Raw genomic sequence first — 23,557 nt, 5'->3', positions numbered from 1 at the left:
CCTGCAGAAGAAAGCCTGTGGAGGCTTTCCCTGCCTCCCCGTCATGGAGGCCACGTCGGAGACTCTGCAGCAAATCACCACCATGGGTGGTTCAGGATGGTGTGCCACAAAGCTACACACAGAAGCACAGCAGGGAAGCTGCGCACCCCTCCCCACAACCTTAGGTTTCAAATAGAGTTTCTCAGGCGTCAGCATGCACGGATCATCTGAAGAGCCTGTCAACATGCAGATCCTGATCTGGGGGCCTGGGCTAGGGCGTGAGAGTCCGAATTTCTAACAGGCACCCAATGCTACTGCTGCGCTGGCCCACGGGCCTCACTCTGGGCAGTGAGGGTATGAAGGAGTGGATGGCAGACAGCTGTGATCTGAGCCTATCCCTTCCTCACGAGGGAGGAACACTCAGATTCAGGATGGAAAAGCTGAGAAGTGCATCGAAGCGGCTGTGGGAGCCGCAGATGATGCAGGCTACGTCTGAGGAAGACCGCTGCCTCTACTGCCATGAGCAATGAGAGGATTCCAACTGTCCGCGGTGATTAGACCAACGCCGGTAAATGGCAGCCTGATGCAGGAAGGGCACGCTGGAGGAATTAACCCAGCCAAGTGGGGTCTGAATGGTCACCTCAGGACACACTGTGGCATGCTCCTCCCTGGCCTACCTGCCAGTCCAGTCTGGTTGTGACTTCACTCAAATTTCAGGATCAACCCCAGACAACAGACACCCTCCAAGAGTCTGACTCCTCAGAGCTCCAGGAAGTCTGAGGATGAGGCCAAGGGCTCATCCACTCTACGTCTGCAATCCAGGGCTGGTCTGGAAGACCTGACCTTCTCACGGCCTAAGAGCCCACCTTGACGTGGTTCTCCCAATGCTACACTGCCCCCAATGGCTGGTGGCCAAGATGACCAGAACTGCAAACAAAATTTTAAACTTGCCCGAAGCACACAGCCGGTGGTTGCTGTCTCTTGCTGTCTGAAATGCTATGCTTGACATGACCAGTTCGGAAATCCAACAGTTGTCACCCATGTAGGATGACCTAACACAATCGTGCCTCAAACACTGGGAGCAAAACTCCTCCTCCCTCCCACTCCATGCAAACCTGCAATGAAAACTGAGGACAAAGCCATCCTGCCCTCCTTCCTCTTTCTAGTCCTTAAAAATTAGAAAACACTTACGTGTTCCTGATAAAAAGTTCTGCTTTGATCCAATTCAATTGGCTTGTATTAATCACCCACTTTCTAGTCAAGGTGTTATCAACAGATAGGGCAGGCACAGCCGATTTTACTCAGGAAGTGATTTATCCTACTTACCAACAAGGTTTTTAATTAACTGAGCAAATTCTAGGATTGTGTGTTCTTCTGGGTTCCCCTAAGGAAGAAAACGTTTCCAGTTATAAGCGTCATGACAACAGCAGCAACCTGCCACCCAGACCACATGCGTGTCTGCAGAGACGTCTGCTGGCCAAGTCTGACCTCTCTGCAGTGCTTGGGCAGAGCTCCGTGTGCCAGAGGGTACTCTGCTTCCAAGATGACAGTTACTCACCTGGCAGTGCTAAACTGCACCATCTATACCTTCAGCCTCTCGGCTGCTGTGTACAAGGTGGGCTTTGGATAGGTCCAGAGTCTCTGATGAAGGCACACATTCACTCGCTGAGTATCAGACAACTTCATATCTAACATAACTTCAATGTCACTTTTATAAAAGCTTGGGTTTACAAAATGAGCTCTCCTAACACCATCTATTTCCCTCTGGGTGAGCTGTGTTAACCATGTCAATAATGAAGGACGTGCAATCTCACACCTGAAAGCTAAGGCAGAAATGAGTATGCTCACAGGCGAGTGTCCCCAGCAAGCCCGAGGACAAACTCGATGCACTTCATGAAGACAGAACACTTGTGGGGGCTTTAAGGAAAACCACTTGCTCTTTTTCTCCCTTCCATCACACATCAGAACACCTGTTACTCTCACTCTGCCGCCTATCATAAGAGACCACCATAAAGTCTGATAATTCTACATCCTAAAGCCTCTTCGTGCCCAGGTCCTCGGTTAGCCTGAAGTTAGATGGTAAATGTGGAGGGAGGGACCCTGGGCCTCACTTGAGCACAGAGGGGACTGACTAGCAAAGTGGAGCGACGGGAATTTGGAAGAAAGTGATCCTGCCTTTATCGGGGCTCCTGGCACACACACGATTTCAATTTTATGAACTGTCCCTGTGCAAAGGCCCTCCACAAAGAGGGGAGGAGGAACATGGTGTCTACAGAGAAGAGCCTGGCTGCCCAGGGAAGTCACTGACAACACCCCTGCTAAAGAACCTGCAGCAAAAATGCAGAGCAGGGGCGGCTCGGGCCTCTCCAGTGTACACAGTCAAATGCTGCAAGCAAAATGAGGCTTACAGTGCGAGGCACGTTCTGGTCTGTTTTAAGTGAATGTTTTTTTCAAACGCGGCACACTGTACCCATGAATCAGCAACAGTCCCAGGATGGAGTCAGTACGCTAGGGCACATTATTCCCTATGTGATGAGAATTCCCTTTCACCTCGGGGAGAAATGCACGGTCTGCAATGTATTTGAGATGGCTGGTTACAAAGACATGCATAAGCAAAGGTGACGTGGTTTGCAAGAAACAGGTCACATGGCCAACATTTTAGAGTTCCCCGAATCTTAGAATGTTGTGTAGGAACCAGGAGAGGTAGTTTGGGAGAAGCACCTGAAATGACCCCAAGGCTTCATCGAGGTAGGGTTATGGGGGAGGTCTCTAGTGAGCTAAGGGGTTCCTGTGTCCACTGCCATCAACAGACACAGAACATCTTGAATGCTGGACAGTCCACATTGGAAACCTTGCATTTTAAATGAGATGGAACAAAACTGCTCAGAAAATCACTCAGTGATAGAAAGGGTAAGAGGTCCTACCATGACCTTGGCTGACGCAGCCAAGGAGGAGGAGGCTTGGCGGGTAGGACCATGTCCTTCAAATCTTTGGAGAGTTACCACAATGTAGAGGCATCACACTGCCATGAATGGCCCCCAGGTGGAGAAGTGAGGTCAGTGGATAGTTGTGCAGAAAGTGAGATTTCTGGTTCAATATAAGGAAGAGTTTTCTGCCGGCCAGAACTGTCCAAAGACAGGGTGAATTTCTCTGAGCAGAAGCAAGTTCACCAGCACTGAAACTGCTGAAGGCTGGATGATCCCTCCAACAGGGAGGTTCTGGGCTGCGGGCAGGCATGCAGGGAAGGCAAGAAGCCACAAAGGTGGTCTGTCCGGCTAAATGATAGACATCATCAAAAACTGGAAAACTTTCTCTCTGAACAACCTCCATCTTCTAAAAACGCAATCAGGTCTTATAATGATGACCCACCTATTAAAAAGAGAATGAGATGCATACACATGTCCACCTACGACCACCAAAGGGCTTCACACAATTTTAGACCTGGGCCCTTCAGAAGGTGGAGGGACTAACGACATCACTCATCCATGCCTTGCAGATATTTTACTTCTTTGTATACTCTTACTTTCTGTTTGTTTTTCCTCTAGTATTTAGCAAGCAACAAACACCAATGCCTTAAGTGTGCTGATAGCAAATGAAGCAAAGCCTGGTGCTGCTCATGGTTTCACAAATGAATGAAAGTCTGAGCTGTCCTGCAGAGTGGAGGGAGAGGAGCACTCACCAGGTTGACTGGGCTGCTGACATTGCTGTTCATGAGAGCCACGAGGCCATTCACCAGATCACTGTAAAAAAAGGGGAGGCGGGTGAGGCTCTGCCTACTGGAACACGCTAGCGCCAAGAGCCACGTAGAAGCCCTCCCAGAAGAAAAATTACCACCCCCAGAAGAAAATAAAAACCCAAATGGAAAATTGAACGTCAAAATAAAATCCTGCAAACTAAGATGGTGTTTATAATGTGAAAGTATTTATGGATGAAATGATATATTTGACGTCTGGGATTTGCTTTTTTTGGGTGTGGTGGAGATGGTTAAATAGGATGGAAGCTGAGAGATGGGGCTGAGTTCACCACTGCATTTCTGAAGTCCTTTAACAATGAAAAACTAAGCATAAGTTAAAACAGGCATACACTCAAAAAAGATGGAGTTTACGTAAGTTTCCAAAGAAAATTCATGTTTAATGTGAACCCAGTAGTTGACCTGTACGAAAGCACATGATTACTTTTAAAAACAAGATCCACGAAAATGAACGAACTCCAGTATGTGATCCCCATACCGGCAAATCACAGATAAAGCCAGACGGTACTGAGGGTTGAAATAAACAGAAACGTCACTCCCTATGCCCCCGACCGTGAAGTCGCCACCCCGCAAAACACCTTGTATGAAAACGGTCAGGGATATTTGGATGTTTCAAATGGATTGTGATCAACTGGGCCATGAAGGTGAAGATAAGTAAGCAAACTTTCGCTTACCAAGGTTTGGCTCTTATTTTCAGAAGCTTTAAAGTGTGGCTCTGTTAAAAAAAAGTTACTTCGTAAAAATGACACCTCACTGCTAATAAGCACAAGCACTTTTTCTATGCCAATTTTCCATCAGCTACAATTCTTAGAAGACTTTTAAAGCTCTGACCCTTCTCCTTCTCCTCCTCCATCGTTACCAGTAAGGAGCAGGTCACACTGGGTCTGGATAAACTTCCAAAAGAAAACCCCAGATAGGTTTTGCTTTCAATTGAAAAAAACTATTGGGGTATTTAGTTAAGTAAGATATTTCTGCGTGTTACTTTACGACAAATGCGTATTTCATACGAACATGCTTAAAATGTTGTATTCTCAAGGATCAAGCACTAATGCAAATCCCTGCTGACCCTGGATGATTTCTCTTTTACAGAAACTGGCAAAAAGTCACTTCATCACTATGGCAGTATTGTTACATTACAATAGTGCACTCATGACATACATCTGTGCACGTTTATAAAAAGACATTAAAAGCTGCCATTCCATTGCATCCACAATAGGTTTTAATATTGAAAATGGGGGGTGCGGTCTATTTGAGTTGGAAGAAGGCTGACTCTCAGGTAGTCATCCTCAGGGGGGCAGATGGGAGGGCCATGGGTCTTTTACATGACAAACTGGCAACTTTTAAGGTCACAATTGCATAGATCACACTCATTTAACCTGAAGCTCTTTACAAGTGTCATTTTGACAAAGTGACTTAAAAAAAAAAAAAAATAGCATGCCTTTGTTATGTAAATGAGGACACAACCGGCCATGAGAATATTAAACACAGTCATGCCAAAATGTCGATGCGGATGGCCACCTAGACCTCAGACTCCCTGCACTGTTGTTTTGAGGCAATCATGGGTTTGGAGAATGGTTCATTTAGTACAGTAACTGGGGACCCTGACATTGTGCATTACTAAAAGATGCTCGGTTCCTAAAAAACTGCTTGCGAAAAACATCAACACTTTGGTCAGTTAATGAACTCAGTTGAGTCCTCAATAACTAAAAAGTTAAGTAGGGAAACCCATGCCCAAGTATGGCAAAGTCCCTGAAGCCTCATCATCTCAGGCTCCGCTCCCGTGAAACCGGAGAGGATCACCAGAGTGGGGAGTAAATAAATACTACTGAAGTGTTAAGGGGTTTTCTAAAAGGGTTAACCACCATATGTCTAGGGAAACTGCTCATGCCCTTTTCAAATAGTCAAGTGGTGTGGGAGAGGATGATGCATGTGATGGCAGCTAGGAGTATGAGCCACGACCATCAAAGCAGGCACAGGACAGTGACCAGGGCACAGAGAGAGTGACGGGGCAGGGGAGTCTCGCCCATCAGAGCGGGCCAGGCACCCTGCGTGCATTTTGTCCTGAGCTGGGACAGCACATAGCGCAGGCATCATCGAATGCTCAAAATATTTTAGTCCCTAGAAAAACAAAAGTCTCTGAGGCTATTTTAAATGAATTTTGCAGGCAATGCCCTTGAGATAATGAGAGCAGAAAGAAGAATGGGTTCTGACTGATTTCCTTTTACCGCACAACATCTCATTGATAATCCATGTGGTGTGGGGGCTGGAGAAGCCTGGGGGCCACTGGTGAGGAAGCCTACGGCAGTTACTCATAACCGAGGACAGCAAAACTCCCTCAGGAAACGGCACAGCTGGGTGAGTGGAGGAGGATGGGATGAGAACGTGTCACTATGCGAAGACAGTACTCAATCCATGGGAGGCCCACAATTTGGTCCCCATACAGAAGTGTGCCATGATAAGTTTCCTCCGGGGACATAGTGCCTATGCTAAAAGCTTTGAAATGAACACAGTCCCAAAGTGGGGGCAGCTGCCATTTCCCTGTTAAATCGCTTTTTAGAATGTGCACGCCTATTTAGGCAATATAGTTGGTTATAGCACACTTTCGGGCTTTTTGCCCCTTGAGGCAAGATACTAATGGGTGGGGAGGTAAAAACCACTGGCTGTGTAAATGTTTACTCACAGCTTTCTTTTGGAGTAAAATGGAAATTCACAAATACTTTCAGCAAAAATCTACAGTGGTTATTTTGAATTGTTTTTAAAATTTTAGTTTACTACCAGTTTCATTTCTCCTAGGGACTCCTACCCAGGACCCTTACCTAAGGGTCCTGGATAGATAGAATTTTATGTGGTTGGTTCGGCTGAGGTGGGACTCGGGGGCTGCCCCAACCTGCACCACCCTGACCTGCACCACAACAGCCACCATCTCACCCGAGTGCCCCTAGGATGGCGCCAAGACAGCAGGAATAACACTTCCTGATCGACAGGCATACTGGAGTATTTGCAATGAAGAATGAAAATATATGGGGTCAAAATATAGAACTGGGTTTTATAACAATTCAGGATACCAGAAACTTTCACAGAATTTACAATAGCCACATATTGGTGGATGCACTTTGGCATACGCAACTGCTTCTATCCTAACTACTCTGAGAATCCATACGGCCTTCTAAAATTAATCACCAATGGAATGGAACAACGAAACAGTGGATTTATAAGGATTGCCAAGAAAACAATAAAAATCACCACGTGAACCTATTCAAAAAATTTATTTTTATCTGCCTATTCAAAAAATTTATTTTTATCTGCATTTAGTTTCAGCATGAAATTCAACATGAGAACACTATCTACCTTGTGCCCTCCACAAGGACTACCTCTTCCACCCCGCGAGCCATGTTTGCAATGGGTCAGATTCTGGCATTCACAGGTTTGCTGGATGTATAAGGCCATCTCTTAACTTGGCCTGTGCTGAAATCACCCAAGTCACCCTCAGAGCTGGGCAACTTCACCCCTACACCGCTAGGTGGCAGTAAAAGATTAGCACATGAGTCACAATAGTCATGGAGATGAATGCAAATTTTAACTTTTAAACAGAGAACAGCAAGTATTCCCATCATAAAATTAAACATTTTTAATCAATATATAGTGTTAGTGTTGTGGAAATGGAAATGGTTAATATATACAAGACACTGAACTGTCTGTCAAGTAGGCCTGCTCCAAGGCACTGCTAAGGCTGGGGCAGGGCAGGACAGTCTTACCTGACGTACTGGAACGCCCTTGTCTGAGACCCGGATCCGTATACCTGGAAGGAAACCAACAGTTAGGCCTCCTGAGAAAACCACACCAGTACTGGGTAGGTGTCCTTGGAACTTCAGGGGACACAGACTGACCTCGAAACTGATGCCAGGGGGCAGTGATGCTGACTCCCAGCATCTGGCGCCGCATCCCGCACTCTACTTCGAGACCATGCCCCGACAGCAAGACGGGGGCAGCAACACCTAAAGCGTGCACCTGGTATAGATGTGTCAAGTTCTCCCTCCAAAGACAGTGCCTGAAGGAATCTGCTTCTGCTGGAGTCTTATGATGTGTCAGGCATCATGTGAGGCTCTGGGGGCTGTGACCTCAGAGTCCAGCTAGGGGACAGAGCTACACACAAACAGTAACATGTGCATTTAACTGGGGTTCCTCACTCTGACCGGCCAACAGCAGAGCCGGGGACGCCGCCCAGGCTGGTCCACAGACTGTTTGGGATGAGGCCGGTATTTCCGGGTATTGTTACAGCTAGCTCCCCAGGAGATTCTAATGTAAGGCCAAGGTGGAGAGCCATGCAGGAGACTGAAAGTGACGCGGAGGTGGCAGGAGGGAGGGTCACATTCTCCTTTGTTTCCACTGCACATTTGCTCCACACTTCCATAGCTTGGCTTGTGTTCTTTGCTCTGCCGGCCAAGACCCTCTTGTCTACTTTCCACCTGGCAGAGTGCTACTTATCCTTTAGGGACAAGCTCTGACGCCATCTCCTGGAGAAGCTTCCTCTGGCTCATTCCCCAGGGAAAGCCCTTTGCCGACTGCCCCCAACCGTGAACTCCCCAGAAGGACTGGTGTCCAAACCCTCTTTGCCCTGCTGGAGTCCAGCACGATGCGTGGTGTGATACTAGCATGGGATGAGCATCTGCTGAACGACCTGCAGAGCGTCATGGATCACGCCACTCACTGAGGCGGAGATGGCAACAGAGGTGCTTGGGGAGATCTCCTAAGTGCAGCATCGCAGGAACGAGAGTGCCCTCGGAGGTTTTGTTTGCTTGTGTGCCTTCCCGTGGTGGAAAGCAGGCAGCTGGCAGGAACGGACTGCCTTTGGGAACAAGCTTGATTATAACAACCCTGGAGCCTCCTCCTGCCTGACAGCAAAAAAGAGCCCCTGCCAGCAGCTCTCAGAACAGCACCAGCCCCCTCAGCCCCAGACACTCAGCCCGGTTTCCCTGGAGCTCCTCCCTCCAGCTCTGAGAAGGAAAAGGGGAAGGAGCAGGTGGGGAAGAAAAGCACACGCATGGCTGGATGCGGTTACTCACGCCTGTAATCCCAGCACTTTGGGAGGCCAAGGTGGGCAGATCACCTGAGGTCGGGAGTTCGAGACCAGCCTGACCAAAATGGAGAAATCCGGTCTCTACTAAAAATACAAAACTAGCAGGGTGTGGTGGTACATGCCTGTAATTCCAGCTACTCGGGAGGCTGAGGCAGGAGAATCGCTCGAACCTGGGAGGCGGAGGTTGCAGTGAGCCGAGATCGTGCCACTGCATTCCAGCCTGGGCAACAAGAGCGAAACTCTGTCTCAAAAGAAAAGAAAAAAAGCACATGCCTCAAACCTCCTGAATGCCTTATTTATTTAGCAGGTTCAAAGGCTATCTCTGTGTTTTCTTAATAAGCATTTACATATGTCAATTTCACAGGTGTATCAGTTCTATCTATGTAGGTTCTGTTCTTGGGGGTAAGGCCTTCCACTGAGAAAAGGCTGGGGATACTGAGGAATGGAGATTCCTGTCAACATAGAAACTACAGCTGCAACAAATCTCAGTAAAGGAACATTGAGGAAATATGGGCGTGGGCCTCCTGGAAGCAGAGGGGAATTCCTTGAGTTCTGTCTGAACCTGATTCTCCAGCCTGGCTGATCCTTCTGATACATGTGAGGAAGGCAGGAAGCGGTGGGCCTGATTTGGTAGGAGAGGAGGTCCACCTACTGCCAGCTCCCTCAGCCTGGAAACTCCCCTCTACGCCAGTGCTGTAGGTGTAACTTTTTGTTTTTCACAACCTTATTTTGGAGATGAGGTGATGGAAGGTCAAAGTGCTGCAGTGACCTGCACCCAGCAGAGTCAAATTTATCTTGACTCTAAGTTCAGGATTCTTTTTCCCGCCCTATTGTGTTCATAACTTCGGAACTGCCTGTACAATTTTTTTTTTTTTTTTTTTTTTTCAAACTGTGGCTCTCAGGCTGGCACCAGGCCATTCGACAACCTCACTGTAGTGAGTATCGGATTTAGGCAACTCCCGCGTCACAGGCTTCTCCACAGGTGGGTCTGGGGCTGTGCTGCTGTCCTGCCCGTTGCCTCTGCCTGCGTCCGGGGCTCTGCTCTCAAAGCTGAGCGCACAGATGCACCTCTGCTACTTGTTTTGCACCTTCCCACTGCACTCAGTCAGGGTCACTGCGATGGTGGGCTCACCAGTCCGCCAGTGCATTCCAGCCACATTCACAGAAAGCCCACCTTTGTGCAGAGTGGCAGTGGCCTTCAACAAGCCAGCCGAGGCCAGTCTTCAGCCTGATCTGAAGCCCAGGCTCGCCCATCAGAGCTGCGGTATCCATGCACACGCCGCCTCTCAGAGAGGAGCCATGGAAGAGCACAGTGGCAGCTTTCTCTTCCACCCAAACGTGCGGGCCCCAAGCCCTGATGGGAACACAATCCAGGGAACCACATGCTGGAGAAGCCCCGGATCGGGACGAGTTAACCAGGCCGCCAGGGTCAGGATGTGAAGAACCACACCAGGTACCTGCTCAACCAAACAAGGGACTTGTGGTGGAGACACTCAGCGGCTTGAATGTCACTTCAGCCCAAAGGGCTGCAGTCTGCGAAGTCCAAAAGGCTCCCGAAATAACCTGCAGGCTGCTGGGTATTTCCCACTGTTGCCTCATTCAAAGCGCACTGGAAGGAGATTTACAACTGTGGGCGCACTTCCCTGCATGACTCGCCAGGGGCAGCTCCCCACCCAGCCAGTACCGACACAAGGTTCATCTGCAGACACCACGGTCACTGGGCAAGCTCTGCTCCCTTCAGATTCGGTGACACAAGCCGCTCAGCAGCACCCCCTCTGAGGTCCCACCTGATGTCCACAAAGCAACTGGGCCTCAACAAAATAGTCCCTAGTACAAGAGGCAGCTGTTCTGCCGGGAGGCAGTGGAAAGGCGTGGATCCCGTGGGACGCCCACTGTACACCCCGACAGGCCTTGCTGACAGAGTCTTGAAAGTCTGTATGCTCCCGTGTGTGCATTAGGCTAAGACGCAATGTCAGTGGTAGCCTGGAACACTTCCTTCCTCGTATCCTTAAGAGTCCTGCTGGATTTCAGTTTCTATAGCATATCATATCCATCATCTATACTTGGGATTAAATTACCCTCCCTATTTCACTAACACAGTACTTTGCAACATGAGGATTTGTAATTCATGTGTGAAATATTCAGTGTACTAATGTGAAAATGTAAAGTAAAAGAAAGGGGTGTGTGTGCAAGAGAGAAGATGCTATGCAATTATGCCCCATCCAAACTATCTGTCTTCCCTGGGCTCTAGAACTCAACTGCAGCCCGTGTACAGCCCTCCCAGCGTGGTCTGAGGCCTTCCATCTTCCCCCACTTCAAGATAAAGCCCACAGGGACTTGGCACAAATTGGGTGTGCAGCAAAATCCAGGGCATGATTATCACAGGGATCTGGTGTGGACAGCTGACGTCAGCAGAGCTCCCTCAGCCTCCTCATTGTTCTTCTAACAGAAGACAGAGTGTGAGATTCGGTCCCTCTGGGTTCATTTCACAGAACAGGAGAGATGCAAGGAGATTCATGCAAGAGGCAAGGCTGCCATGGGGGGCCGGGGAACGAAGGGCTGTGTGCAGGTCAAAGCAGCATGATGATCAAGGAGTCACCAACAGGGGAGAGGACCAGCCGGGGGTGAGGAGTAGCAAGGAGCTCTCATGATCACTTGGCAATGTCCCCAGCTGCTGTGCTTTATGTGTTTAAGACGTGACAAAGATTCTTTGCTTGGCCAAACTTCATTCAGGCTCTAGTAGCTTCTCCTAGGCCCATTTGTGTACTTCCTTGTAAAATCTAGTTGTAACAAGAATCCTGCTAAGTCCGTTTAGAGAAACCCTTACCCTCGATATCTCACATTCCTCACTCCTCATATCCCCCAGAGTGTCCGATCACCCTGGCCTGTCATCAGCAAGAATCCTGTTAGATTGGTTTAGCTAGAATCTTCTTTACCTCTGAAGCTTCCTCTTCATCATTTTCCATCCACTCATCTCCTCCCTGCTCCTTGGCTGAAAATTCTGCTTGCCTGTACTGTATTTGGAGCTGATCCCAGTCTTTCTCCCCGTGAAAAATCCCACTGCAGTGATCTGTATTCCTGTCATGATGGTCCTGAATAAAATCTTCCTCACCATACTTTAGTACCATTTAGTAACTGTTTAACAAATCCTATGGCCCTCTGCCACAAAGGCCCAATGTAAGAATCACTTAACATACCACAATATCAGTAAAAAGGCTAAACATCATAACAGCTTTGACTTGCTCTTAGAAGTATGATTTTTCCAAAATTTCCCTTTGGAAGAATAGCAAGGCTTTTAAAATGATATAGAACTGGATTCAAACCCCAATTCTGCCACATCTGACCTGTCCTGGGCAAATCCAAACCTGGGGAAAATCATGGAAGGTGGAAAGCAGAATGAACCCCTCCTGTGAATGTGCTGTAACTCAACCGTGGGCCAAAGTCTCTTCGAAAATAAACTTAGGACAATAGCTCGACCTGAACCATACTCATCTATTTTCTAAGCTGAGACGCAAAATTGGTTGAACTTCTTCTACATGATTCCACTTAAAATATAGCTTTGATGTATGATGCACTTAACCTAGTGACATACTCCCTGAGTCCTCCTCACAGGCATCCGGTACAGCAGCGAGTGAGATGCTAAGACAGGCATGAGGAATCAGCTCAAAAACACAGCTGCAAGGTAAGCAATCACACCCATCCAGCTCGGAAAGGGAGGAAGAGACCCTGAGCTGTTTCCGACCACCCTTGAAGAGGTCTTCCTCTCGGAAGTGACTTGCTGGAAATGCAGCAGAAAAGGAAATAGGTGGACACGCCTCCTTATTTCCCTTCCTCAATAAACCGAGTGTTTCTAAAGACAGGCTGGCTGAGGCAGGCCTGTGAGTCTCTCCCCAGACCGCTCCACAGAGCCATCTGACAAGAGCAAGGCATGGTATCTCAACTGGACAGAAAAGAATGAAGTCAGTGACTTCATCAAATTCTTGCTGGGAATTAGAATTGTGTGTGACAAAGGAAACAAAACACATTCTGAAAGGCCTCCCTCGGGACTTCTGCCTCCTGCCACCAGAAGGTGCCTACAGAGACTGAAGCCCGCCACGTTCTGGATTAACTGCAGTCATGGATGGCTCCAGAGATCTTCTCCCTCCTGTCTCTGGCACAAAAGCTTGCTCGGTGTGAAGACAACACATAAATTATCACCTCTGCCAACAATGCATTCTTGGGGTGGCTAGGGGACACTGGGAGCCCCGGCTGCTGCCAAGGAGGCACTAAATCAAGTTGCTTCTTGGAGGCTTTCACAGTTTACTCTGCACACAAAGCAGCTCTCATCTCACAGGATGAGGGAGTTTCTGAACAGTCACTAAAAAGGCACCAGGCTGTCCTCAGATGTGGAATTCTCAACTGATCAGGTGGACTAAGGGGTTCGCAGGGCACAGCACGAGCTCCTCAGAACCCCAAGCAGCAGCAAGAAGGGAACATGAGATGACAGGAGGTTTCACCACTTTCACTTACCATAAAGGAAAGCGGCCACTACAACCCAGTAACTAGTCCACCCAACATTTCTCTCCTGCGCCCATGTGCCTGGTGGTCTTCTGGGAGCCGGGGATGCAACCATGAATGAAACCAAGTTCCTGGTTTTGAAGCGCATACACTATACTAACAGGGATTGGGGCTGGAAAATTCGTATTTCAGTTGGTTACAAGGGCAGTGAAGACAATTAACATGGTTATGGTAACCAGCCTGGTGCCATAATGCAGAGGAGCATCAAGAAGTTTCCCTTAAGGAGAGGATGAATGGACAAGAATGCCTGGAAGAAAAGCAAGACGCTCCTGGGACAGGCAGGAGCAAGGGAGCAAGGGAGCAAGGAAGCCCGGCCTGAGGGAAGGTTCGGAGGCAACAGGGCCTCGTCCCATGCTCTGCTGGAGCTGCAAAGCCACTCGAGCTTCTGACCTCTCTTTACAAGGCTCCCTCCAGCTGCGGGGTTGAGAGTACACAGGACAGGGAGAATGAGTGGCTCCAAGCCTATGGCAATAAATAGGGGTGGGGCGGCAGCAGTGTAGACCAGGGACTGAAGTCTGGATCTACCTGGGTAGGGCATGGCTATTAGGATGTGCTGGTGGATCTGTGCAGTGAAGGAAGGAGAAGAGCCATGTGTGGTCACAGAGCCTCCATTTGGGGCACCAATATACCACTTAGTGACAGGGGGGCATGGGAGAGCTGGCATGGGCTGTTGGGAGCCTAAAGCTGGAGTTTGGACTCACCTCTTCCCTGGAATGCATTCAGCGAAACTCAGCTAAACAACGCAGTTGCCCTCCGGGAGTCATCCCACTGTGTAACAGGCTAGGCTTTTGGTTCTACCTTGGCAGCAGAGCGGCTAACACAGACAAGGAGATATGCGCACCACAGACAATGCTCATGAAGAGCGGGGGCTCTGGCTTCAAACCCAGGCTACCACTGTGTGGCCACCTAAGCCTGGGCAACTCACATAACCTCTGCGCTCCAGCATCCTCGCCTGAAAAAGGAGGGGAATAATGTCACCTGCAGATCATGGGACAGAAGAGTGAGCTAACATGATCAACTGGTCAATGGGTAGTCGCATACGTACTACACAGAAATACACAAGAGCTTTAATTCTTCCCCCTGGAATACACTCAACTGATAACGAACCATCCTACAGGATTTTCAGAGCAACAGGATGCAAATCGACTCCTGAGTCCTACCAAATGCCACGCTGCAAAGGGCTCTAGGAGGCTACAGATCAGAGCAAAGCAGCCTGGGCAGACAACCATGAAGAGGAGTGGCGGGGCAGGTGGGGGTGGGAGGGAGGATTAGCAAAACCAAACACGCCGGCAGGCAGAGCCTTTCACCAGGCAGGCCTGGGGCGCTCCTTCCCAGAGAGGCCAGAGGGCTGTGGGGACAGGTCTGGAATGAGCAGCCCACCCTGACCCCAGATGGTATCTGAGGGTACCAAGCAGTCACTGTCGGCACAGACATCCTTGCCACACACTCGGACCACCGACCACAGATCACTGGGACCTCTGCTGGCTCCAGAAGTTTCCCTGGGTTGAGGGTGGCCAGTAGAGGATGGTACTGAGGGCCTGTCGGCACTGTCAAGGTGATGGCCCAGCCTGACCAGATGCGGTTCACCTCCTCACCCTACCAGTCCGGGCTTCTTGGTCACCCGAGGCCACCCAGTACAGGCACACCTCTGGCTACAGCCAGCAGGCCAAAAATACGTCGGGGAAGGTCTTCACAGGCCGGCTGGTACAGGCAGGCAGACCTGGAGGCATGGGCAGAGACCTCAGTGGCCACGGAGGGCAAGGTGACTCAAGTTATGTGGAGCAGTCATGCATCTGGGTTCTGTCCCTGTGCCTGCCTTCCCCCTAGTGGAGGGCAGCGGGGATGTACACAAACACGACATGGCAGCTTGAGAAGTATCACTCCCCGAACCGAGATGCACTCGTCCCTCATCCTTTGTGAGCTGACTTCGATTTGGGATGCAATATGTTCCCTGCGCGGAGGCCAGCACCTACCGTGAGCGGCTCCCCCTGGAGCGCCTGCAGGATGAAGTTGCTGACCACCCGCCCATCATTCATGTGCATGCGTGGTCCAAAGGTGTTGAAGATTCTGGCCACTCGTACTTCCACGCCTTCCTGGAACAGAGAGAAGAGGAGGTCAGGCGTGCTCCCCTGCGTGGTCCATGCGATCACTTTGCATTTCCAGTGTGTTGCATGCAAAGCCTGTCAGGAAACGTTCTGCTTCCCATTTCAAAATGGAAATGGCTTTTTTGTTCTGATTCCACAATGTGCTCATTATAAACCAATCAGGAGACTACACCGGGCTATATCAAAGAGAGTCAAAGCTGTCCCACATCTCACCACTGAAAGGCCATCAGCATTAGTATTTTGCTAGAAAACCAGCTAGATAAACAGTGCAAGGATCAAAAAACTTTTGTTTATATAAATTTTTTTCCCAGTTAAATATATATTTTCCCAAATGGGATCACGTTATGAATATGCTGTTCTAATCTTTTTCACATAATATACTGTGCAAATTTATCACTCAATAGAGATTTGGATGTCAATAAATATTTAATAGCTAGGGAGAAATAAAATAAAGCTCTCTATCTCAGGAAAAGGGGACACAGAAACATTCTTACTGAGTGACCTTGCACCTACACTCTCAATCCGTTTGACTGAAAAACATCCATTTTAGTGAAAAACTAAATATAACTTAGTGCCCAGTATAGGTTATTAGCTAGTCGCCTGGAAAGAGAAACATACTGACATCGTTTAAAAGAGTCATCCCTCCTGTTCATCTTCATCTCTATGTTCATTTTCTTCTATGTAGTTTTTAATGCTTCTATTTTTACTACAATAAACATGTATTACTTTTGTAATCCAGAAAAGCCTGTTTTCAAATATGCAATCAGGGGAAGTGCATATCTGAATAACAAAAGCCTGTTCTAAATGATCATGTTTAATTATTTCACAGACCGCTTTGCCATGGATGGAAAAATTAAATATTTTCATCACAAACTCTGAATTAGTGGGCTTTTACAGTGTATATGTATCTAACATTTGATTCCCTGCCGAACAACCGTGCACTTTCTGGACATCTGAGAGCAGGGAGCCTCGGGCATGAGGACCCGGGGCTCCTGCTTTTCACTGCGCCCGTGTGTCTGTCGTTCCCGCTCCACTGCTCACTGCCCAGGCAGGCCACCGACTCGGTCACAGCGAGACTGGGAAAAGAGTCACCTGATCACCTCAGTGTTTTGACATGGAAGCACAGGCCTAGTGGCTGTATTAGGTGCCAGTTATCATTACCAGCTGAAACAGTTCTCTTTTCAATTTATACCAACACCTTAGGCTGGCATGGGCTGGGAGTGGGAATCCAACAAACCCTTAGCTAACAAGGCTTACTTAGCACAGAATGTCTCCACCAGTATAGCGAGTTAAAGGGCATAAGCCGTGAGCCCCAGCGGCCCCATCAGCCCTCTCAGTGGCTGGAGTGACATGGCCGCCACTTCAGCCCACAGCAGCCTTGTCCATTTCCCTAGCCTTGTCAATTTGTTCCACAAACCCGGGCGGGTTTTTACGTGTGCTGTGATATGAAAAAGGGTGGGAGGCATGGAAGCACACAGTTAACTTTTTGAAGCCAGAGTGCTTTATTAGTGCTAATTCTTCCCAGCAATACACTGTAATACTTCACATGAGCCACTCAGTTACAAAGATATGAGCTAAGTCCAAGAATAAATCAACCCTTTTCTCCACCGAACTAATGAGTGTATTAAAAAGAGTGGGGGAGCAGAGATGCTGTTCTCAACAGAAAATAACTCAGAAGTACCCACTTGCATTTAATTGATAAGATGAGGAAAGAACCAAAGTGAATGGATGTGGCTTTATTCTAGGAAGAGACTGGGAAAACCTCAGCACATTTACAGTAACCCAATGTGCCTGGCAGGGGAAAAGCTCAATGGGTTAGGCAACATTTGCAGCAAATCAAATGCTTTTATATTCTTGACCTTCCCTTTCCACAAAACAACATTCCAGAACATGGTCTCATTAGGATGAGCAGATATTAACTGGCCAATCCATAAATAGGCCTGCTTGCTGTGGCTTTTCTATTTGGGTCTGTAATGGTTCAGCAACAGAGGGCAGCCCTTCTACACAGGTGCAACAGCTGTGAGTGCAACAACACTTCTAAGAACGTGAGCTCTCAGGGCCAGTCTACACCAGTAAGACGGGCTACTCATGAAGCCGAAACTCCTCACATGAAACAGACAGGAACCCGAGGCTCACTCCGGTTAAGACCTGCTCTCCTCTGGGATGATGGTGTCTTCTGGAGTTTGCATGCCCATCTATCCCTTTCTAGGTAGCTTCAGGGAACCCTTGGCCTTCACACAAAGGTGACCCCCAATCAATCTGGATAGTCCACTTGCTGCTGAATCCTCATTCCCACTGGTCCTCACGGTGGGACCATGTGGGCAGGCGGGGGGACAGTCAGTGGGTGCCGACACCACTGTGCATGGTGGCAGTTGTCACCCACATGCATGGCTTGGAGGAAGGTATAGTTATTCCTCATCTCAGAGCTGAGGAGAGGTCCAGGGTCTGACCCAAAGCCACCTTCCTAAGAAGGGAAGAGCCAGCCTGAAAACCCAGGAAGGGCACAGCAGGCAACACTGTCTCATTTAAGGGAGAGCCTACCTCTGAAGGACCAAGAAGCAAACACATTCATGAACCCCTGACTCCCACACAATGTTCTGCCTGCGAGTGGTCAGGCCCTGCTGACACTGAGCTGGTGCCTTTGAGCATAGACAAGGCTGTCAGTCAGAAAGCTAACTGATGACTCATCCCGAGGCACCGCTGGGTTTCACTTTATGCTCTGTGGTTCCGTCCCCTGTGGTGACCCATGAGTCATGGACAGCTCCAGGCATCGGGAAGGTCAAGACAATTCCTACAAGCCTAAGCTGCACCAACATAGAACCAACGGAAACTTAAGAGAGGATGGATGCTCAGGGCCCTGCACAAGGTGGAGGCTGGAATGTCTGGATGGCCTCATCTCATCCTGGGATTCATTATCCCAAGGAAGTCACTTCAGCTTCTAAGACTTGAGATCCTAATCTTTGAGATGAGGACAATAATATCCATTCTACCTACAACACAGGAGTTGAAACACTGAAACTGTTTTGAAAACTGCCATCATTATTATCTACCTCCAAGGGATGGTTCTCAACCCAGTAATTGCCCTTGACCTCTGTCCCCAATTTTCTGATGACACTAATTTACCTTGAAGTGACAGTGACCACGTGTGGAATAGCTCACAAACATTGCCACCAGGACACTAGGATTGCAAGGGACAGGCTGAGGCTCCCAAAAGCCCTTTGGAAACACCAAGGAGGCTGGCACCAAACGCCTCCTTGCCTCATGTGTAGCAGCTGAGAGAGGAGTGAGGGCTTGGGTATGCAGGTCCTGAGACATGGAGCCAACTCACAGCAGGCCCGAGAGGCAAGAGGTGATCCAAGAGGAATAATGAGTGTACAGGGATTCCTCCCTCCCCAGATATCTCCTAAGGACAGAAATGTTACCAGCAGGGATTACATGGTGTACACAGTACCTCTGACATAAGTGATTTTATCTTAGAAAATGACTCCATTTCACATTTCAAAAGGCATCCAACCAACATGGTCTAGATGTTTGCGTAATCAACAGAGACAACTCCCAACCAGATTAAGGGCATAACCCTTTACTGTCGTCCTCACCAAAGGGCTTAAGGGCCATAATGAACAGGACTTCTACAGCTCGAGATGGCCATCTTGACAGGCTCCATCTTGCTGTCACTCACGATCAGCACCCAGCATCTGCCGCCAAATCAAGGGCTCTTCCATGCAAGATGATACTGTGCGTACAGATAAGCCCAGAACCCTCTCCTTGTCCATGTCACTGTCCTTGGACTGGTTCATTAACCCCTTTTCCTCTCCCCTTATCTCTCAATGTTAAATGTTACTCTGTTTGATGTGGAATGTTTAATCTAAACATTTATATATTAAGTATACTACTAGGTATGGTTTGCAGTACTGACTGACCTGTGGAGTGGCTTGAGCCTGTGTGACCACAGCTCTGATTACCGAGTGCATGGAAAGTACTAAGAAGTCCCTCCTTGGAAACTGCATAGAGCACATGGATTTTATGATGGAAATAGTATCAACAAAAGCCTGACCTTGTGGAAAGACACAAACGTTCATGGACCTGGTTATGTCTGATCTTGTTTGCCCTGCTCACGACACATGGGTTCTCCCTCAAAATTTCTTTTAAAATGCAATCATTCAGTGGAGAGTACAACAGGTCCCCAAATAATATCATTTCATGATAGTACTGATGAGAAAAAAAATCGCCTCCTGCCTGGGGCTACTGTCTGCATGCAGCTGGCATGTTCTCCTCGCCCCACGTCTGCGTGGGTTTTCTCCGGGTATTCTGGTTTCCTCTCACATTCCGAAGCTGTGTATGTCAGACAAGTGGGCTGTTCCAGTGGTCCCAGTGTGAGTGAGTATGCCCTGTGAGAGGGTGGCATCCTGTCCAGGGCAGGCTCCTGCCTGGAACCTGGAGCTGCTGCGATAGGCTCTGGCCACCTGAGACCCTGTAAATAATTATCTTGTTTTTATTTGTCTTCCTTAGGTGGATAGCTCACATTTATTTCAAATCCTTAATATCACAAGTGTTTTAGTCTTCATTTAGAATTTGGGTGATGTTTTGTGACCAGAAGTACGCCTAGGAACTTAACTCTTGTTTATAGCAACTAGTCTGTGCTACTGCTGATTTTGTTCTATGTCCTTCTGCTGAAAGTAGCAGTTTCCAAGAACCCACTGATGCTGTTAAGTGATGACTTTCTGTGCTATATCAAGCCACTGAACACTGTGACATGATCACTATATTTGCTGACGGAAGGTACTAGTAAGATACTAGTGATAGAAGGTGGAACAGAGCCCTGCATAGTGGGAGCAGGTGCTGAAGGAGGTGCCTGGGCATATTCACCTGTAGGGAACAGGATGGAGAAATGCCAGGAAGTGCACCTAGGTTCAGCAGCCCAGACTCTCTTTGATGCTTCCCTTGGAGAATTACGTGCACATCCCTAAAGTAACAGGGTCAGGCTGTGAGGGCCGAACCCCCTAACTTCCCTAGGGCCTGTCATGCATACATCTCGGGTTCTGCTCCCTACCTGTGGATAAGACTAAGGCCACTGCAGAACTGCAGAGCTCACTGTGCTGAAGCACGATTCTCAAAGGTGCTAAAAGGTTCAAGTTGACTCAAGGGGTTGGCTGAGGAAGGGGGTCCGGGAGGGGTGTGTCTACAACTGCTTGGCCGTCTTCCTCAGCACTCCTGCTTCAGCATCAACAATCAGCTGACCTTCCTGAGGTCTGCTCTGCAGCAGGCCAGGAGGGGTGGATATCACTGTGCCAGTGTCCAGGTGGGACAGGTGGGATGCGGCCAGCAGGCACCCAATGAGTGAGTCACAGGGCCAGGAAGCCAAACTGCTATTGGGCAGATCCGGAGGACAGGACAGGCCCCCTGGGGTGTCAGTCCTACCCATGGAACACTGCACCTAGTTTGGCTGCTTTTTTTTTTTTTTTCAACTCAGGTAGAATATATATACCAACTCTTTGACTTTTTCAAAAGTACTTTGATGCCAGGAACTAACACAAAACCACACCTTCAGGGCCATTAGACTAGGTGATTTCTGAGTTTGCTTGCTTTCCACTCTGCCATTTGCTGGTTTTATGAATGGTGGCCTGTTTTGCAGATCCAGCCCAGTGGGTGGGCCACAGACCTCAGAGTCAGACTCATGAGGGGGCGATGAACTCAAATGCACACTAAGCACTGACCGCAGCCTACGGGGGAGGCCCCCACATTTATCAAGCCATTGCGTCCAAATCATGCAGAGGCGGCAATTTAATTCCTCCCTGGCAAGTTCAAACTATTCGGGAGAGGCTCTGCCCTTCGATCCCAACCTCCATCTCACTCCATCCCACGAAAAGAAATTCCAGGGCGTTTCTCTTTTTCTAAGGGATGTGTGGTAGATTTTTCTGGAAAGTAAAAATTATATTTTGAATACATTAGGAAATTTCATTCATTAGAAGAAACTCAGAAGAGAATCCTTAGGTAAAGAGAAATTTTTCTATAAAAAATTTCTCCTACCTCTATCTTGTTTATATTTTCAATCTTTATATATTACTCAGAGTAAGACATATCCACATACTATATAGGATCTTGACAATAAAATGACAATTTATATTTAAGGGGGGATACGTTATTATGTATAAGAAATTAATTAAAGTTGTTAAAATAATGAATTAAAAATATGCCAGACGTACTATTCCACCTGGTTCATCCTGCTTGATTTTTTCATTTGTCTCCAGACAGCATAAATCCTAACACAAAGTTTTACATTTTCTCCCCAAACTATCTGAAAAGGTCACACGTTTAGAACTATAAACTGACAAGGTCACGGTGCAGCTCCCGTTGCTGAATCTCCCAGCTGAGAGGTGCAGCGGTGACGCTAGCACAGGCACGTGAACCACTCGTTCTGGGCACCGTCCCACGACTGTGCGAGCTGCAAAGGAGCCTTGGCACCTCTGGACTTGGAGCTGCATGGTCTCCTCTTGCTCACTCATGCTTCCTCACCTGCTTCAGCCTGCAGGGATAGCCAGGGAGTGTGGGGAGGAGCAGGCCCCACAGGTAGCCAGCTGAGGGTCCCAGCCCCACTGATGGGCTAGGGACCTGGAAACCAGTTTTGGAGCCCATTCTCCCATCTGTGAGAGGGGCTGACCCCTCCCACCTCAGAGGGGGCTGCGGGGAATTAACTAAGATTAAACGGACTGAGCCCTAACAGAGGCTGAGCATGCAGCAGGCACTCCAGCCCCCAGTTCCTGCTCTCTCACAACACCCACAGCACGCATGCAGAGCATCCTCAAACAATGTCACCTCCAGACAGGGGCGCGTCCGAAAGGCACAATGCCCTGCAGGCCGCTGTGCTCAGAACACAGTCACAGTCCCAGAAAATAACAATCACTTTGGAGTTGCTGACCCCAAAGAGTTCCAGTGATTTGCCCCAGACCAGGCCACGGACAGAGTTCAGACCCAATGTGGCAGGAGGTGCTTGGACCCACCCTTGCTGCCAGCTGTCACAAAATCCTGAGTTAAAGAACCATCTCAACGTCTTCATCCGAATGTTTTATATCTCTCACAATCTTCACATAGTGGTGGTTGTTTTTTTTAATTTCCCCCCTTATGTTTGTCTCTAGCTGGGATTACGCATAGCAATTTTTCTTTTTTCTTGCTTAATCAGTATTTTCTTATTCTTCTATACCTGACAAAATATCCTGCCATAGCGGGAACTGAAACCCGTCTCAGCTGTGAGGTGTCTGCTCCTATGCTCAGAGAGGAAAGGCACCATTTTCCTCCCTCCTTAGCACCCATTCAGACAAAAGTGGGAGTGAGCATTTGGGTACCAATCTTAGGGCCCAGAGGGGCTTGTGGTCTTGGATCCATGGCTCTTCCTACAAGGGAGCACAATATTTACAACATGAATAATGGGACGGAAGCTGGGAAGAACACACTGCACCTTCTTCACAGGCCTCCTGGAACTCAGGCAAGACCACAGTGACCCTCACAGGCTCACTGCTCTTGGTCACGTCACTCCTTCCTCATCAGGAAACCACAACCTCCTCCTGTCTGCCTCGCAGCCACCAGAACTGGACAGGGCCCCAGCACCCCTAGGGTCAAGGGCACGGTCACTCCCTGACATAATGACTGCACAGTGGGAATGGGGAGGTTCCATGGGGAAGGGTGGCAACATCACACCTGCTTCACACCTGCTTCCATGCCCCCCTCAACGTGCCACCAGAGGTGGGCCTTCCTTGGTGCCATTTCTCACCTGGGCAGATGCAAAGTGCTAAGTAGAGTGTGAGCCCCAATGAAACTACAGATCACTGACCTGTTGGCCAAGACCCCAGGTTCCACACTCTCCTTCCTAGCAAGTGCTGCACCTGTCTTCCGTGGGCCAATGCTCAAGCCTCCCGGTGTGATGGAAAGCAGCAAGTGTGGTTCCCACATGAAGAACCCACGGCACCCGTGTGAAGTACACTGTGAACCTGGCCACAGAAGTGACTCTTGCAGCCATTCTGCAACTGTCTGTTGGGGACTCCAGGGTGGGAGGCCATGTCTGGTGACTCCATAGAAGGCGTACCATGCCAAGGG

The 23,557-nt window shown here is 48.7% G+C and overlaps 1 protein-coding gene across 5 annotated transcripts in view; it reads right to left on the bottom strand.

Annotated features, from left to right (window-relative positions):
* Nucleotides 1-23,557, bottom strand: part of UXS1 (UDP-glucuronate decarboxylase 1) — a 95,167-nt gene that overhangs the window by 4,023 nt on the left and 67,587 nt on the right. For all 5 annotated transcript variants that reach the window (XM_033175554.1, XM_033175553.1, XM_033175557.1 and 2 more), the window contains 4 exons: nucleotides 15,338-15,457; nucleotides 7,486-7,529; nucleotides 3,659-3,719; nucleotides 1,306-1,363 (listed from right to left, as the gene is read on the bottom strand). In XM_033175554.1, the coding sequence (XP_033031445.1) occupies nucleotides 1,306-1,363; nucleotides 3,659-3,719; nucleotides 7,486-7,529; nucleotides 15,338-15,457 (283 nt within the window). The remainder of the gene's footprint in view (nucleotides 1-1,305; nucleotides 1,364-3,658; nucleotides 3,720-7,485; nucleotides 7,530-15,337; nucleotides 15,458-23,557) is intronic.

This window comes from Trachypithecus francoisi, unplaced genomic scaffold (assembly GCF_009764315.1).
Source record: "Trachypithecus francoisi isolate TF-2019V2 unplaced genomic scaffold, Tfra_2.0 Lachesis_group17, whole genome shotgun sequence".
Lineage (NCBI taxonomy): Eukaryota > Metazoa > Chordata > Mammalia > Primates > Cercopithecidae > Trachypithecus > Trachypithecus francoisi.
This window is presented reverse-complemented; position numbering and strand designations above follow the sequence as displayed.